The 18,758-nt window shown below is 42.5% G+C and overlaps 1 protein-coding gene and 1 pseudogene across 4 annotated transcripts in view; one reads left to right on the forward strand and one right to left on the reverse strand.

Annotated features, from left to right (window-relative positions):
- The window catches only part of AGPAT4 (1-acylglycerol-3-phosphate O-acyltransferase 4), a 74,093-nt gene extending 56,737 nt beyond the window's left edge, over positions 1–17,356 (reverse strand). The window contains exons 1-2 of one of the 4 annotated variants that reach the window (XM_088161408.1): positions 17,336–17,356; positions 562–792 (exon numbers count right to left, since the gene is read on the reverse strand). In XM_088161408.1, the coding sequence (XP_088017534.1) occupies positions 562–739 (178 nt within the window). In that variant the 5' untranslated portion in view covers positions 740–792; positions 17,336–17,356. Of the gene's footprint in view, positions 1–561; positions 793–14,833; positions 14,902–17,335 lie in introns of those variants that run through there. The other 3 variants (XM_088161407.1, XM_088161410.1, XM_088161409.1) reach the window with 3 other exon arrangements.
- LOC148224287 (uncharacterized) lies at positions 6,123–15,186 on the forward strand (annotated as a pseudogene).
- Positions 17,357–18,758: the final 1,402 nt, after the last annotated feature.

An 18,758-nucleotide genomic window follows, 5' to 3' on the forward strand; every position in this document is an offset into this window, starting at 1 on the left:
TATACTAAATACATACAGATGCAGCTTAACACCTGAAATACTATTCAAAGAAAAAACTGTTTATAATTGGCTTCAGAAAGAAGCGCATGAAATCAAAGATTCTTCCTTTTTTCTTGTTATTTGCCAGTCCTGAACAGAATTTGCACATCAAACTTTTATACCAAGATCATAAACAAAATCATGGCTGATAAAAAGATTGAAAGCATTATTGGAAGTGACTTGTTAACAATGTAAACCTTACAGATAACAGCTGAACTTGCTGAGGTGCATTTTTTGGTCAGTATTTCTCATTTAGTTTAATGAAACATGATGGATAGCCAAATGATAGGCAATCTTATTTCAACATACATAGTCAAGCAATTATCCCACTAAAACAGAGCAAAACATTTCAGCACAAGAAGACATTTCAACAAGGCAAACATCTCTTCAAACAAGTGCAGGTGCTGTAGGAAGCAGACATGACCTTTATACAGGCTTTGAAATCCAGAACTTTTCTATCAATTCCCTAAAGACAAAATACGAAAATACTTAAAAAAAAAAAAAAAAAAAAAGGGATCTTACGGCTTGAAATGCAGTAAGCCAGCCTGCAGTTGATCTTCCTGAACAGTTGCTTGTTGATTGGCCAAAGTATAAGTGTAAAGAGTTGAATGAAGTTAATGATCAGTCCTGACACTATAAATATGTAGCAGATCAGAAGGTGGCAAATGAATTGCGACTTCAGAAAGCCAACGATGTCCATGATTTGCTGAGAAAGCAAGAGGGTACCTTCAGACACAAAATTCAGAAGACAACCTGCAAAACCAAATAGTATCAGCAGTTACAGAGTGCACTTGTTTCTATAGACAGACTTAAAACAGACTTCATGCTTACACTTTAATTAAAGTTAAATGTACTGTAGGAAAAGGCCTGAGGTCAGTCTTTGCAAAAGTAACAACCAAAAGAGAATACTGTATTTGTGAATCAATTTACATTTGGCTTTGGAAACAAATTTTTGAATTTCAGTCTCAACTCTACAAAACCTGTGAGCATATGAATTCACTCCATGGACTACATTACTCTTTTATAAGGTCTTCATTGAAAAAATATGAGCAAATATTTTGGTTTGAAGTTTGATATGAACTTACATTTTTACTTGAATTGTCTGTACTTCATAAGACATACACTGTCACCTCTGTAATCTTCAAGAGCAGCTCCAAAGCAAACACAAGATTTAGAGCTTGGTTAGGAGATAAGCTTTTCTCTACAACTCATACTAGCCATGGTCCCCAAACAAGAGGTAGCAGCAGCCTCTTAATTTTACATTTATTGTCCTCTTCCCCTCTCATATTCAAATAACAGTTGATTTTGGCAAGAGAATAAAAGCTTGGCTATGTACAATACGTACAATTTGTTCAATTATTCCTTGACACTGATTCTGTCAGTTGTAATCCATAAACCCAGAAATGAAACCTCAATAACAGTACTAACCCGTGACCCAGCAGCGTTTCCAGAAAGGAATCAACTCTAAGGTTACTTATGAAATGTTTGTGTAATTTTGGAAAGGTCCAGTCCAACCTTAGCAATTGAGCATTCAGAGGAACTGTCCTCTGCAGAGTATTCTTATCAAATTATCACATATTGTACTGACCTCTCCCTACCATCTTTACCATCACTGCTAGAATGAAGACACATCTCTCAGTAAACACAACCCCCAGTATTCTGAATTCAGTTAGACAGGAGGTACTTCTGCCATCCTGTTCCATTCCTCCATTGTTTCCCCCCTCTGAGGCGTGGAAGAGTTTTCCCAGGGAGGAAGCCCTGAGACAGTATTTCTGAATGTGCCAGTCACATGCAATAACAAAACAGCAGCTGTCAGCAGCCCAGGGAATTAACTGATGAAAAAAATCTTTACGCCTATCCTTTTAGTTTATATGAGACCCCATTATGTGAGGCACTAAGTCTAGATCAGTGTCCTGAAACATTTGTTTCACTGCCCTTTGCGGACTCTGCTTACCACAGCAAAGAGCACAAGAATTGCTGCAGTCTTCGGAAGTTATTTAGCCAGTTTTTCAACCACAAGGAAGATGAGGAAAAATTTAAGAAAGAGAATCAGTACTGTTGTATAATTTATATAAAGAGTGTATGGCAGTCCCAAGCCTATTATTAGCAGGCAAAATGTGCCCTTTTGTTCCCTTTATCTTGCTGTACTATTCAGTACCAAAGCTGACACCAGCTGTAGCTCAGAATGGCAGAACAGGCCTCTATTCATTGTAGTAACCACTGTCATGATACTTGCAAAAAGCTTTTCCAGCTTTAACAAACCTTCCTATTAAAGATTCTTAGGGTGGCAGATAATTTACTAGCTTGGGTTTTGACCAAAGGCTTTGTTTTTGAAGGCTAAGCAGAATGAGAAATGTTGTCTAGTAGGAATCACTGCTGTGTTTCTTCTCCAGCCCTTTCACTGAACACTCTGAAGACAAAGCCAAACAATTAAAAAGGCAGAAACCTTATTTAAAAAAGTCAGAATAGAAGCCACCAGCTACCTGCAAGTGGATGGTTTCAAAGACTCTATAGTGTTCAAAACCCTGCTGACTGGGTTTATCCTACTGTCCTTGGTTAAAACTGATCAGAAGGGTTTTTTTGTGCTAATCTGCCTGTTTAATTCTAGTCCACAGAATCACACTAACATAACTACCAGAGATCAGTAAGACATAAGATAAAACATAAAACCAGCAGCCACAAATAAAGACTGGAGCACTGTTTATTTAGTGAAGACCTGAAAACTCACTATTTGATATAATCAACAAAAATCTACTGCAGTAAGAGCTGATAGACAGACTTTGTAAAAAAAATAATCAGTCTTTTTGTCCACCAACTAATACAGTAATCGTTATTTTTGTTACCTTTTAGTATTATCAGATGTCAAACTTTATTAAAATGTTATGTTTGTATGAATCATTTACTTCCTGCTGGGTCTTTAAAATAAAACTTCACAGAAGTAAAATAAGCAAATATGAGATAATCCTGATAAAACATAATTATTGCCTTACAATTTTATTAAGCTACAATGGAATATCTGAAAGTAATTAATTCCTCACTTTCCTCCTTCAGCCATCAAACTTCAATTCAGTAATGCTTCAGAGAGCTACTTTAAGGCAAACTAAATCTACTTAAGCAGTACCATTCAAGGCATCTAACCTAACTTGCTTGCAAAAGGAACAAGTGAGAGACACGGCTTAAATTCTACTTATCTGAAAAGTGAGGACTACACAGAGAAATTTTCTCTTTTGACTAAATGCAATATTTTCCCTATAAAATGTGCAACTTAAACGTTGCATACGGAATGGTCACTAAGTTTCTGTTTCTCAGACACAATCTCGTAAGATTTTTTTGGACTGTTTTCATTACCCAAACTCCAAGAAAGCAATTTATTCTTGGTACAAGTAAGGAAAAGAATCAGTTCTAATCTTATGAATGAGGTCTAGAAACATGGGGTTGAGAGTCCACAGGAACACCGTACACTTACTCTTTGTCTTCCTAAAAGTCCTCATGGGTAACATCAACATAACACCAGTTGAAGTGATAAAAGAGTCAGGTCTTTAATTCTTAATCCATGATGCTGGTTTAATAAATTAGTGATTTCCTTATAGATAATGACTGAAAATTACAGCAATCTTTTAAAAACAAAAGGGCCAATCAATGCATTTTCTCAGAAGCAGAAGCTATTAAGACCAGAATGCTGCCAAGAAGCTCTCTTCTATCAAACACCCCTTAAAATTAATTAGGAGAAAATGGCTAGCTAGAGCATCTAAACCAGATAGGGACTTTCTTTATAACAGTTTTCCTTTGGATACAGAACAAAAGACTCAAACCTCAAATGCCTGTTTAGGGACCAAGGCAACAAGCATCTATTCATGTGACTAAGAGGTCACATGTTGAGGTTTAAAAGCAAATTACATGACTATTCATTCTACCTCTTTCCCCTCCAACTTCCCTTCTTCTGCAAGACCCACTGCGTCTTCTCCTTCAACTACTCTCAGCATTTCCTTCTGTTTAGACTAACTGACGAGGAGGACACAGAAGTGATACCAAGTGAAGAACTCTATCTCAGCAGAGGCTGCTGCCAATGAACAGATCTATTTCATACTTCCAAGTCAGTAAGGGTTTTGAGACTACAACTAGAGATTTCAAAGAACACAGCTGTTTGCACTTTTAGAGCACATTAATGAAGCAAAAAAGTGTCACCTACTGTTTCCAAAGTTCATGTAGTATACTGAGTTCTTGGACTGTGGAAAGCAACATGGTATGTATCTGACGGCATCTAGATTGGGCTGATATCACCCACTTAGAAAGAGATGCAAGTCAGCACTACACCTCTTTTTTTTTTTTTTTTCAGTACATATTTCAAGCTTACATGAAAATTTTCACTTACATTTAGTCTTTGCTTCAGTCCTCAAATGCTTTGCTGCAAGCTAAAAACAACAAATCAGATGATGCTTATTCTTGCATTTTCTCATCTAAACCAGATTTTTGGATGGATGAGTTACAAAGACAATTACGAAAATATGCTCAGGTCAGATTAAGCAGTTTCAGTAGTGCCTTTTAAGTCAACATCAGCTGGCACCAAAACCCCTGTATTTGGCACTGGTGAGACCACAGTTCAGTACTGCATCCGCTTCTGAGCCCCTCACTACATGAAGGACACTGAGGTGCTGGAGCACGTACAGAAAAGGGCAATGGAGCTGGTGAAGGGTCTGGAGCACAAGTCCTGTGAGGAGTGGCCAAGGGAGCTGGGGGTGTTTAGCTTGGAGAAAAGGAGACTCGGGAGTGGCTCTCTACAGCTCTCTGAAAAGAGGGTGTAGCCAAGTGGGGCCAGCCTCTTCTCCCAGCAACCAGAGACAGGACAGAAGGACACAGTCTTAAGCTGTGTAAGGGGAGGTTCAGGTTGGACATCAAGAAGAAGTTCTTCACAGACGGGGTGATTGATTAGACATTAGAATGGGCTGCCCAGAGAGGCTGTGGAGTCTCTGACCCTGGAGGTATTTAAAGGACAAACTGGACCTGGCACTCAGTGCCATGGTCTGGTTGACAGGGTGGTGTTCTGTTGCAGGCTGGACTCAATCTCTGAGGTCTTTTCCAACCTGATTGATTCTGCGAAAAGAGCACAGACAGTAGCACTGCATATATATCAGTATCTTTTAACAGTACTGCTGTACATGAAATACCTATGCAAAGCAAGTCACAGGACGCTCTTTTGCTCCTCTCTGTCAGTGAGCATCAAGCTAACAAACGTGAGGTTGCGTCCATGTGTGAATTCATGTGCAAGGAGACTGTATCTGTAGGTATCTGTACACACCACACCACAAACCCCCCAAATCTGGAGGAAGAATTATCTATTTCCCTCATGCTTAATCAGGGTTTGAATCACTTTCCACCTCCCCCAAAGGCAACTAATGGAGCATTTTTTCACTGCCCTTCTTTGTTATCAGCTGATAAGTCATATTAAACTTCTCCAAGGAGAGTCTGTTTTGACCATGATGGTAACTGCTGAATGACCACCTCCCGTCCTTATTTCAAGCCACAAACTTTTTTTGTCCTATTTTCTTCCCTTGTCCTGCTGAAGAAGGGGAGTGAGGAAACAGCTCGATGTAAACCTGGAACTCAGTCAAGGTCAACCCACCACAATTTCCCCAAAAAGTCCCAAACTGGGGAATAATTTGAGCGTATCTTGAGACCTTTTCCCCAAAGTTAAGGGAACTTAGGAATGTTTTTAGATTTTCATGACAAGTCCTGCATTCCTGAGCTGCATATTGTTACAATGGAGAGATCAGTCAGTCTGGTTGTTTCAAAAGCTGAAGAATGAATACCATCTACCAGCAAGATTTAGAATTTCAAATTTATATATGTGGTATAAAACTTACTGTTTATCTTCTAGTGAGCGGAGAGACAATTTGCGTAACAGTGTAAACTGAAGAAATAGAAGTAATCTGGGAGTTTTCAAACGGTTATTGCAGCATAATGCTTTCCCCTTCTCCCTTTTAAATTTTCTTCCTGCTGTGATCTAATGTAGGGAAAATAGCTACACAAACTCTGCATGCCTGCCAGGACACAAATCCTCTGTGTACACATACCTTACTGGCAAAATGCATAGCAGAGCTCCCGTTAGACTCAATGCTTGTCCCAACGTAGCAAAGTGTTTATACAGCAAGGTGAGGAGGATGACAGCAGGTCAAGAGAGGCAGTCATAGTCTGGGAAGGAGTGGGAAAGATGGGAAGCAACTGCCCAAGTTCTAGTGAGAAGCAGTTCAGTCTTGCTCCTTTTTCCAGCAGTATGAAATATCCAGGGAGGAGCGAGATGAACTTAAACACATATCAATACAAAACCCCTTGGAAAGACAACATTTAGAAACTGCAGGGCTTGATGCTGAGAGGAGGTATTTATTTGGAAAGAATAAACTCCTTGGAGTTAAGCACTTCTGTTGCAAGCTTCTGAAGAGATCCTCAAAAAATACATCAGGATGAAGTACATCAGTTATCTTGGGTGCAGAACATGAAGTTCACAAAAATAGCACAGGAAGGCAAGTTGCTTCTTTCCAAAATGCCAAGTATTGCTGTTCAACTATTTCCCACACAGATTTCTATAGTTTAATATGTTCATATATATGCATATAAATATATATAAAGCACAATTATCTGCAATTTGCTTGGGAAAAATAAAATAAAGAGCTGCGTAATAAGATACTCAAGACACAGACGAGTATATCAGAGTTCAGTCCCAAAGTTCAGTCTTGGGGACCATGGAGTCCCTGTTCCCTTTTTTACTTTATTATTTTAACTTGGTCCATTAAATTAAAAAGTCACTTGCACTGACAACAAGGGCAGCACCACACAAGTAAAATTTAGGGACTAAGCAAGACAGCAGGACTGAACAGTAAAAAAATTACAAGAAAGTATACTGAGAATTTAAGCAGGATGTGGGCTGTGCTGTCATACTAACAAAAGCAACCTGGATAGTTCCTCAAAAATAACTGAGGTGAATAACCACAAAGGGTGTAGGACATGCAACTATACCATATTCTCACAGACAATTTAATACTTGTTTTTACGGACAACATTAAGTGCTTAATCAAAGGTAACCAGACCCACACGTTACCATCATCTGGCACTCTATTAAGAAAAAAACAACCCCACAAAGATGCTTGCACAAAGTCACTTCAGTGACTTAGGGCATTCTTCAAAAGTGGTTTGTTAAATTACTGATTCTGAATGTTTGCAACAAACAAAGCCTTAGTAAATATAAGTGCACCTACATCCATCTGTAAGTAGAGATACTTTTGCATTTATGATACGTTAAATTTTGAAATTTTGTACAGAACAGTCACAAACCAATTGGGGCAACTGTTCATTTGAAGTACAGAGATCAGAGTCAGTCTAAGTTAGGGCATTTATCCTTAGTGCACAGCTAAGAAAAATCTCTCAAGGGTGAGATCCACACCATCACTCCTTACACAGAAATTAATACATTAAAACCTACAGAGGCAGCAGGGGCAGTACAGCAGGATGTTGCCACCTGCATGGTAATACTTACCCAGCATCAAGGGCACACTGATCACCTCTTCTACACTGGGCATTTCAGGAACAGATCCAACACAAGAGTAACTACTGAGTTCTTCAGTGGTTAATATAAAAATATTTCTTTTAAAGGAGCCCACATAAATGGGGGTAAGGAAGAAGGCTGACAAAGGATTATTCGGGAGCTGATACAAAAACAGGGCTGCTTTTTAAAATTGTGCTGGGAGTTCAAATATTCTCTTGACAAGAGATAAGCTTTGGAAAGGAGGCCTCTCCTATGAAGTCTCATAGCTTATGCCACTAATTGCACTCACCTTGTTTTAAGAACAGTAAATTACATTCACAGCAACACAAAGGGTCAGCACAGGGAATAGGAACTGCTTATAGTGTCTCAACAGACAAAATACTTCTCCCACATCCAAACCACATTTACGTGTGAGACGACACAGAAACATGGATCACATTTACTTTCAATCTTCAAATATTTAATCCTCCTATTCTTACCCACAATAAGTTGCAAAGTTAGAGTGCAAAGGTATCACCTCCCAACTCCAGTTCTGCAACAAACACACCTCTAACACATAAGCAGCCTTATCCAGGCAGAAGAGTTTCATATCCTCTCAGCAGACTTAGTAACATAAGCAAGTCCGTTTCTCTAGGCAAAATCAAATCCTTCATGTATATAGGATTAGAAAGCAATGTGGATTTTGTTCATTTTTTCCCCTGTATTTATCAATCCCCTCTGATAGGAAAGCTACAGCCATTCAGAAGACACTAGGGAAATAAACCTGGAAAGATTCCTGTTGCTGCTCCCCTCTTACCTCCCCCGGTAGAGAGCTTGTGAAAGTTACGTGGTAAATCCACAGGAGCGCCAAAACCAGAACCACAACCTGCCACTTCCAGGCTCCAGCTTTCAACATAAACCCGTACTTTTCACTCCTTCACTTGCCTTCTTGCTCACATTTTCCTTGCAACACCTTTTTAAAGCCACACACAGAGAGCAGAGAGGGAACGGACACATCCCACAAGGACCTCCAGTGGAAGCAGATGATGCAATAAGTATAAATGCTTCTATACAATCCAGGATGTATGTCCTGATCTCCCTTCCTTTCTCCATTCCTCAAGAAATGTAAGTCAAGTATTCAGCAGCCTAGATGGCTCTGTACTATAAACTACAAGTTGCAGCTTTAGCACCAAGTGGGCAGTATAACATGCATGTGCACACAAATATACATCTCTCCTATTATTCTTACCTGAGAAGGAGTCAAAGGCAGTGATAGATGCTAAAAAGATATCAATCGGAAGACAAAAATCATCAGCACTAGGAAAAGGGTAACTTTCTTTCCTCACTCCCATATAAAGACCTCTTGATATTTTCTGGAATTGGGATTTACATTTTAGTGATTTTGGGCAGTGTCTTTAAGCCTTTTCCTAGGAGTCGAACTCCTAACTCGTGTGGCTTTGTTGTTTTGTTTATTCAAAAAATCCCCCAGAAAGTGCACTACAGAATAACACAGAATTTGTGGCAGTAAGAATCTTTAAAAAAAAAATTGTGGAAAGTGGCTGAGATTGGGCATGTGTCACTGAGCTGAAAAATACACAACGCTGACAACACTGCTGGTTTCAAGTGCGACTTCCACCACCGAGCTGTGGGCTGGTAACAAATTTTCTACTGTCCCCAAAGTCTCAGTGTGACTACTTCTGACATGGTACTTCTCTCTGAGCAGCTGTATGGCCCCTGCTGGAGACAACTATGTTCTCCTACTGGGTGGGTCTGAGCCCTGCTGCCCACACTGCCACAGATGCAGCAGGTAAACAGCACAGACCACATTCTTTGTGCTTCCAAGTCACACGGTGTGAGTCAACAGCACCGACCTTCTCCATGAGGGAATCCAAAAACTCCCAGTACAAATCACAAGATATTGTGATGCGTGCTGGGAAAAAAAGTGCCATTCACCTGATTACAGCTCCTAGTGAGCTTGTTAAGGTTTTGTATCTTCTGTGACAGGAGACAGTCTCCTTCAGCTAAATCATTTGCATATTTTTAATTAATATGAAGCAACATTAGTATGCTCTTTGAATACTAAGGAAACATTAAACAGAAAAAGACTCACAAGGCCTTTTTTTAACCTCTAAGTATTGATTTAATTTGTCTGTATTCTATCATATGACACTGAAGAGTATGAAGTGGCTGAATTTCTCCTTTATGAAATCACATCCCAAAACTGGAAATGACAATGCAAACAAAAAATGTAGCCACACCAAGACAGAGATACACAGGATATTAATACTTATTCATTAAATATTGTTTAATTATACTTTCTGTAGAAAATAGTTTAACTGAAGAATGAAGCTTCCAGATTTATTATTCAAAGAAAACCAACTCATAGCCCTAAGAGCTACCACCCAATACTTAAAAATAAAACACCTTTTGGCTGAGATGTGGATGGCATAGTTCCAAAAATTATGATGCCAGCGACAGTGAAAGGTTCAGATGCACCTACCCAGCAAACAACCAGACATCCACATGCCAGGTAAAAACCCAAATAAACATGGAGACAGCTTCACCCACATATCAGCAGTCCCATTCTACATCAGTTTTTACTAACCTCTGCCTCATGATATGAGTGTTCAGAACTATTTTACCACAACATGAACTAGGAACACTCATTCTCCCTGACTATCAGTCCCCTAACAGCCTGATTTAATTTGAGAACTTCAGAGAACAAAAGCCTTTATCACAGGCACCAATAATAAAGGGAGGTTTCATTTTGGACCTGATTCAAATTTTGTTGAAGCCAGAAGAAATCTCTCAACAAGTTTCAATTATCTTTGTTGTTTAGCAAATATTATGACGCCAAAGCAGCCAAATGTGATGTAACTAATCAATGATCTTATATTCGCAGCACCTAAAGCCAAGGCTAGTTAAAATCACCTTAAAACATCCAGCGAGATCATTCAGAAATAGTGTTTGATCAGACTGCATTTACTTTAGTGGATGCCAAGTGTGCAGATGTTAATAGTTCCTAAACACGCAGTTAAGAATCCGAGAACATTTTTATAAATTTTGCATTCAACTAAGCATTAGCTACATCAGCACCTACCCGGATTTTCTACAAAATCACTGAACAACTGCACGTGCCTAGATCCTTTTAAAAACCTGGCTTTGAGCATTTCTCCTGCTTACTTTGAATATTTTTTCGATATTTTTACAAGGCTTAAATTCAAAATGAAGCTTTTCTCTATCTTCTTCTTGGGTAAAATGTAATATTTATGCACACACTCAGAGGCTTAGGCATGTAAAAAACATACAGTGAGACAGAATCACAGAATTAACCCCTGACAAACCACCTGTGACTTAAAGGGGGGAACTTCATAAATTATTCAAGTGCAATTGTAGTCTGCTTGCAGGCAGAATGCTTCTAGATGTTCCAGAAGTGCAAAGCACCGTATCTGCAGTAATAGCATTTTCCATATTGCCCAAAAACATGGTAGTAAGAGGCAAACTACACTGTGCAAAGACACGGATAATGTGGAGACAGGGAGAGAAGCAGGACACAGTTTAACTTTCCCAAAGTAGCTGTCACTTGAAATCGTGAGCCATTTCCACATATACACTCCCCCCACATATGTTTCTTTCCCTGTCTTTAACAGCAGGTGCAAAGTCGAGTCTTAATCTTTTTCCAATCAGTGAAAAAAACTGCATTATCTGCCAACTGAACCAGCACGGACAAATCCACCTGGATCCTGCTGGGAAAACGTGACTGACGTTTAACTTTATTGGTCCAATCAAAAGGAAATCCAGTGTACATCAGAGGTTTTTCAGATGTTAATAAACAATCGTACATGCAACTGAAATCAGTGTGCTTGTCTTTGCCTGCAAATCCTAGCCTTCTGGCAAGTGAACCCTCTCTCAGTGACCTCTATCTCTGACTCCTTTGCAGCCTAGAAAACTGGTTAATTGCCTTTCCCTGTTCCTGTTATTTATGCTGCAGTAGAAACCTCAAGCCAGGTCAGCCCTTTTGCAAGAAGCAGATTATTTCAGTGTAAAGCTCTTTGTGGCAGAACATGACACGACAGACAAAGGAGCAGAAGGTCAAAACAGTGGCATAAGAAGTAAAAAGGCTTTAAGTTAAAGTTGAAGAAGAGACCACTAGCAGGACCATAACCCAGCATCTCCTGGTGGGCTCACTACAGTTGTTAAACGGCTCTGCTCGGTTCCCAATACATAGCTTACGTGCCTTTTCAGTAAATCCATTACAGCTATCATATTTTCCTCATATTATCAAAGAGGGGTCTTTGCAGCATCTTCATCCTTGCCACAACACACAGTCACTCATTCATTTCCATTTCTTCCTTCTCTGATCTCACCTTGGACCCTACCTCCTCTCCAGTTCGAGGCACTGGAGGAAGGCAGGGGAAAAGCATGAAAATGAAGTGAGTCAGCAGTTTCTGAGCAGCAGAATGCACACAGCATTAGTCAGAGGTGATCAGGGTACTCACCACAGTCAGATGTGAATGAGCCCAAGACCACCAAACAACAGACGGGTGAGCAAACTTTCCCAAACACCTGAAAATGAATCACTGGGCAAGGCCACCCCAAGATAAAGTACTTCAGGGAAAAAACGCATTTTCAGCTGCCACATACCAGTGCTGAAAGGCAACAAAGCACACAGGGCACTGTTCTGTCACATTTCTACTTCCCTTACAAAATGCCCACTACAATCAGTACAGCTGAATCAAACAACCTGATGAGACACTTGCCTTGACTGGCATAATGTTTTCCCTCATAAGCGAGGCCCACAGCTGCAAAAGCTTTTCCTGAGTAAAGCACATGCACAGTGCCCTTATATGCACTGTTACCTTCCTGCTCATCTGCTCCCCTATCGGGACACACAGAGAGCAGTAGTAGTGATGCCATTAGTTAGGGAAGTGGTGTTCCACATCATGCAGTAGAAATTTGAATTCTTACAATTTAAGACCAAATTACTAATACAAGTTTTAAGGGCCACAAGTGCTCATTTGCAACGCAAGAATAGTATTGTGCTACTCTCAGCAGTGTCTCCATGCAAAAAGAGATTTGAAGGGATATTGTTCCCAGTCTTCACTTTCCAGCAATGAAATCAAGGACACCTAAGAGAAAAAACAATCCACCCCTTTCAGCAGGGCAGAGTACAGCTGTAGGATTCTCATCCATCATCTGCAAGAAAGTCTTTCTCCTACAAAACTCTTCTCTGTCATGGTACAGTAAGTCCATTAAACTGTGAGCGATGTACAACCATTGCTCCAGGAGAACACACCTCACTCGAGAGAGATGAACACTGCTTCAGTGCCTCTGCATTTGGGCCGGACAGAGCAAGGCTTACTGTAAAAACAACTCCCTCACCAAAATGACACCTAGTGAGTTTCAAGAAACACAGTTAATTACTGTACTCTGGGCACAGCATTCTCTGTTCTGTGACTCAGAGCAACTGCTAACCTCTCTCTACAATTTCTCCACTCCTTAAGTATGTTACTTCCACTTTGTTGTGAGGCACTTACTAAAATATGTTAAAGTGTTTGCCAGCAACACAACTAAACTTTACTTAAGAGCAACCTTTATCCATAAGCTCTTCTCTGCAGGCTTCCCAATATATTCTTCCACATGAAACCTGGCCCTGTCATCCATAAAACACAGTTCAAGTTTCATTTTTCGACACAGCTTATTTAGGCATTGTTAATGCTAAATATTAATAGGGAAGAACAAAGCTACACATAACATTTACACGAATTTCTAAAGTGAATAAATAGGTGTTTTAACTCATAGTATTTGGAAAACCACAGCATTGTATCAGATATAAGCAGCTAGAGAAAGAAAATGACAACAAACATTTAGAGCACATCAACTATTCTACTGATCCATGCAGTCAGTCTTTACACAGTAGTCCTGGCATACATAAACAGACCTCTGTACGTTTACACCAATCTTGTCCTTCACATGAGAAGTTCCAGAAAAAAAGGCTGCAAATTTCAGCTTAAGTTGTTTCACAACAGTTTCTCTACTCCACCAGTTTTTAATTCTTTTGCTACTCACTCTAGTGTGAAATCATTATCAGTACAAGCTGAGGCTACAATCGCCTGGTACAACTTCCTGGGCCGGAGGCATCACTGTTTTTAAATAAATGCTTGAGGGTTTTTTTTGTTTGAGAGTTTCTGGCATCCTTCTACCTTCTTGTAAAACATTTTCAGTTTTCCTGTAGCAGCAAGGTTGCTCTCTCCCACATAAGCACCTGCATAAGGTACATCATTCTTAGATGTCTGCACAGGGACTTGGACAACTTTTAGAAATGTGTAACAAGGATAAGGACCAGAAGTCTTGGTGTGACATTGCTGAAACAGACTCTTACGCGGGTTGTCTTTTCAGCCATTCGAGTGAGTGCTCACTTGTTGAAATAAATGCTAAAAAGCATTACTTGTTATTTAAATAATGTTCACCACATAGAGTTAGCCGACACACCTTAACTCGGTTCGCGGCCATTATTTAATTCGGCTTAAATATCTTTATGAACAGACGCCGACAGGTGAAAGCAAGGCAGAGCACCTACAACACGTGAGCACATCACCAGGGAGGCAGACTGCCCGTCTCCCCGCCTCAGCTCACGGGCTCCTGGGCGCGGCGGCCGGAGCAGCAGCCACGACCGACCCGCGCCCGTTCGCTCCGGGCACGCCGCGCCCGCCGGCTGTGGAGCGGCGCCTCCGGGGAGGCGGCAGCGAGCGGGCCAGGGCACCCGCCCATTCCCGGGGCAACCGCGCCGCCCGCCCCATCCCCATGCCCATGTCCATGTCCGCCCACGGCCGGCAGCGCCGCGCGGCCAGCGCCGAGGGGAAAGTGGAAGGGGCGGCACGGCCGCCCGGCGCGGCACAGGGGGGCTCGGCGGGGCTGGGCCGCCGTAGCTCCGCCGTTTCCACGGAAACCCCGGCGCGGGCAGAGCTCGCCACACAAAGGGGGCCCGGCAGGCAGCAAGAAAATTCTCGGCGGCCGCGGGAGAAACGGCGCGGGTCCGGGCGGCGGGGGAGACACAGGGAACTTGTACTCGCAGCCCACCACCCGCCTCTCTCGCACGCCCTGGCGACGGCTGACGGTCCCTCGCCCCACCGCCACGGCGTGCCGGGGGGCGGCAGCGCCAGGGAGGGGCTGGCTCGGGGCTGGTTTTTCCGCCAGGGCAGCACGGAGGGCGCAGGAGGGAGGGAGGACGGCCCCGCACCTGCGGAGCGCGGAGGGCGCCAGGGGGAGAGCACGTACCTGGCGCCGGCGGGCCGGGGCACGCGTGCCGCGCTGGGGCGCTGGGAGCGGGCGGCGGCCGAGCCGCACCGGCTGCCACTACTTCGCACGCGGCGGGAGCGGGCGGGCGGCTCGGGCGGGGCCGCCAGGCTCCACCCGCCGGGCGGCTCCACTCCGAGAACAGGGCCCCCTCTCGCCTTCCCTTCCCGCCGTCATCATGTCACTTCCTCCGGGGGCGGTGGGAAGGGGCGACCCCTCCCCGCACCGGCCTCGCCCGCCCCTCGGGGCACCGGCAGAGCGGAGAAGCGCGGCGCGGCCGCGGGAGGGAAGCGGCGGCCTCGGGAAAGGGGCGATGCACAGCGCCCGTCCCCTGAGCGTAGCCGGCGCTGATCGGAGCGGAGTGCTCGTCATCCCTTACCGGGGCAGTAACTCGGAGTGATGCGCACCTGTGACTGGTGACCCTTCAAGTGGAAACCGAGCAAGCAAAAGGAGCTCCACGGCCTGAATGCTGAGGAAGAAGATAAATGCCGTGACAGCCATCCAAGCACCGAGTACCCTGACACACAATATTCACTCTATGTGACAAAGCAAACATTTGCTGCCAGGTTGTGATTGTGTGGTGAAAGGCAGCTTCCATGAATAGAGAACGGCAGGAACTGAGTCTGTTATGAACACCCAAAGCATTGGAAGGTGATGGTGACTGGGAGGACACATCACTGGGACAGCACTGTCAGCTGCTGGGTGTCTGGTTATAGCGGGGCTGGAGGGCGATGAGCTGGATCAAGTAAAGCCCTGTTACAGTCTCGGTCCATACCAGCCATGTATAATCCCTGTTTCCTTTCAGTGTAAAATGAATGCAAATTAAGCACTCGGTTTAACGCCAGTCGGCAACTACTGGCTAGGCATCAGTCAAGTACTGAGCACTTGTACTGTGCGTCACTTGTTTTTTTGGGATTTTATTCCTCTCTCTCCTTTTCATTACATTTCTCATTATTGCTGCTATATATAATTATATATATATATTTATATATTATCGTTAGTACTACTGCTGTTAGGGAGCAGCAATAGCAAGGCTGCTGCTCAAGGGAGGAAAAGCTGGAGCTGAGGGCAGCCACACCACAGGCAGTGCATTCACTGGCCAGGTTCACTTTTCCACTACCTGAACAGGGCAGTGGCAGCACAATGCAGCTCCACTGACAGTCCTAGAAAAGATGAAACAACAAAACAGGTCTCAAGAGTGTACAAAGAGCAGCAGAACGTAAGGCCACAGCTGGAAACAGAGCTACAATACAGTTGAGAAACAAGGCAGGAGACCAAACCAAACGTGCATGTATCTACTAGGAAGCTCTGACAGGGACTAAAGACCCAGACCTGGGCTTAAATGGAGCTCTGGCCTGTGGGCCGGGTGAGGCTGGGCAGGGCTATGAGGATGTAACTGTGCCATCAGTGCCCTGACAGGTTCCTGCTGATGGGGTGTGTTGAGTGTACTGTTCAGCAGGTCAAGATTTAGTCACCTTATTCCCATTTGGTCATGAAGGGAGTTGAATCTAGCTCACTGACCAGTGGTCAGTGGTCTAGCTGCTGAGCTGCTACTTGGCGAGAGATTGGTAAAGGGAATTTCTCCAGCCACATTTTAAAAGTCTGATCCTTGGCTGCATTTTGAAAAAAGAGCTAATTCCAGGCAGAGGGAAAAAACTTAAAATCATGAATGAAGCACTTAATTATGAAGAGTGGCTGGGTTTGTAGCACAGCCATGTCCAAAGCATCCCCGACCACCTACTTGAAGCAGCTTTGTGTACTGCATGTACAGATTTGTAGGATATTATTCCAGGGTATTTTACTCAGCATCTAAGTGTTATCCTGAGAGCCAAGGGTCCAAAAGTCAGGCACTCTGATGCTGAGTGTGGTGGTTTCTCAACATGTTTTACATAGTTTTCCTTGAAACCAAACTCTCTGCAGCTGGTTATTTGTATGTTCTGGTTTTCTGTGAAGCCATAATAAAAATCTGCCCTCTTGCTTTCATTAGTGTTAAGCTGCAGTGGAATGTAATAGGCTTTATGGATGCTTTACACCTGAGAAAACTTTACACTGGAGAGGCAAATTCTAGTTTTGATACAGTACATCTATTTCTCAAAAGACTAACCAGGAATATATGAATAATAAACCCCTCTTATTTAAGTTGAGGATTAAAAGCTAAGTCTTATGAAGCTGCTAGATACCATGGTAATGACTGAGACTGAAAAGCACATAGAAAAAAATACCTCAGTGTTAAGAGCAGGTCTTGTGATGTCCTCACTGAGTATTTTCTAGGTGGTGGAACAAGGAGAATAAAAAGGAATCGGATTCTTTTTCTTTAAGCTCTGTCCTCCAGAGCACTGAATGGAGTATGTCTCAATTTTGGCATTCTTTGTACTGAGTGCACCCTTGGTTTGCACCCTCAGTGCAGTTTTTTTCCTTGCTGGTGGGTATGCAAATACTTTATTTGCATTGGGCAAGATTCAAGAGTTGAGTCAGGTAACTTACACCAGGCAATAATGCCTCCCAGCTATCCATCACTGTGTGAAATGGGTGATTTTCAGTGAGTTTCCCTGTAAGAAATAAACATAACAAAAACATGATAACAACAACAAACCAAAACCACAAAAACAAACCCCAAACCACACCCCCTCCTCTAGTCCCACTGGTCAAAGTGTGCACTCCAATCAGTGAGGAACCCAGGTATCTCTCATGGCACAAGCAAAATTAACTGCTTGCTGGTTCTCACAGCTAGACCCCAACCCTGCTCACCATGCACACTTTTAAATGGCTTGTGAATTTGACTTCAGAAATTTTATTGCAGGCAAAAGCTTGTCTGTCCTGGAAACTTCTGCAGTGCTACTTATGCCAGCCTAGAGAAAAGAGGCAGCACCCTTGGTGTTGATGCTGCCAAACTGATAGGATGAATACTAACATAGGGATATACTGGGATACATTGCCGTGAGCAGACCGAAGAGGTCCAGTTTGCTCTTGCTGCATGTCTTATGGTTAGAATCTCCAATATCTAATAAGGTGTGGGTTATAAAAGGCCTATTTCCTTAATTTAAAAGCATTCATAATGGTCCTCTTCTGTGTAGACTGAGTGTAATAAAGGTGAACTGCAGACTGTTCCTCCATGCCAGCAATAACAGGAAGTCTTTCCTGTACTTGGCTTATCCGTCTTTATGAAAACTGTGGGAAAGTAATTGTGTCTGAGATTTCTGCTGCTTTTTGGGGATTGATTAAAATCTGCTAACAAGGTCAGGCAGGAATTATAGTGAGGATTGATGTGTATAGTATGACTGCACAATCCTTTCCCACTAGGAAACCACATGAAAATATCTATACATAGGTTAATATAGGCTGACAGTTTATCTAAGTATGGAAACCAAAAATGAAAGGTACTGATGCAATGCATTGTTGTAATGAGAGAAGTCATAATGTGGATGCAGGTGTACTAGTTTAAATAGGCCAGTGGAGGAGTGGTGTTTAAAATCACACCCCCTCCCTGTGTAACTAATTTTTCTGGGCAAGTTTTTCTAGTGTGGACTAACCACAACTGTGACACCTGCTGTTTTCTCCTCTACCTCAGCTGTACAGTGGATCCACTGTTTTCATATAGAAATTCCAACTTCCCTTCAAAGAAGCCACATGGTACTCACAAATGGAAACATCTTGTTAAAACTAAACCCTGGAGCCACAGGTAATTTTAGAATAGACTCATTCTTTAATTGAATAGGCATTAGCAAAAGAGCTGTGTGAGACGAGTTACAGGAATTTAAGCTCCAGACTGTCCAATCTGACCCTTTACAAAGTCTAGTCCGTACAGAAATTATACTGACTGAAATGCCAAACCCCACTTCTTTGAACATGTTTATTCTTTCAGCATGCTTTCTTTTCTGCAACGAGTCTACGATTACTAATCAGTTAT

The sequence above is a fragment of the Sturnus vulgaris genome, chromosome 3 (assembly GCF_052056855.1).
Source record: "Sturnus vulgaris isolate bStuVul1 chromosome 3, bStuVul1.hap1, whole genome shotgun sequence".
Taxonomy (NCBI): domain Eukaryota; kingdom Metazoa; phylum Chordata; class Aves; order Passeriformes; family Sturnidae; genus Sturnus; species Sturnus vulgaris.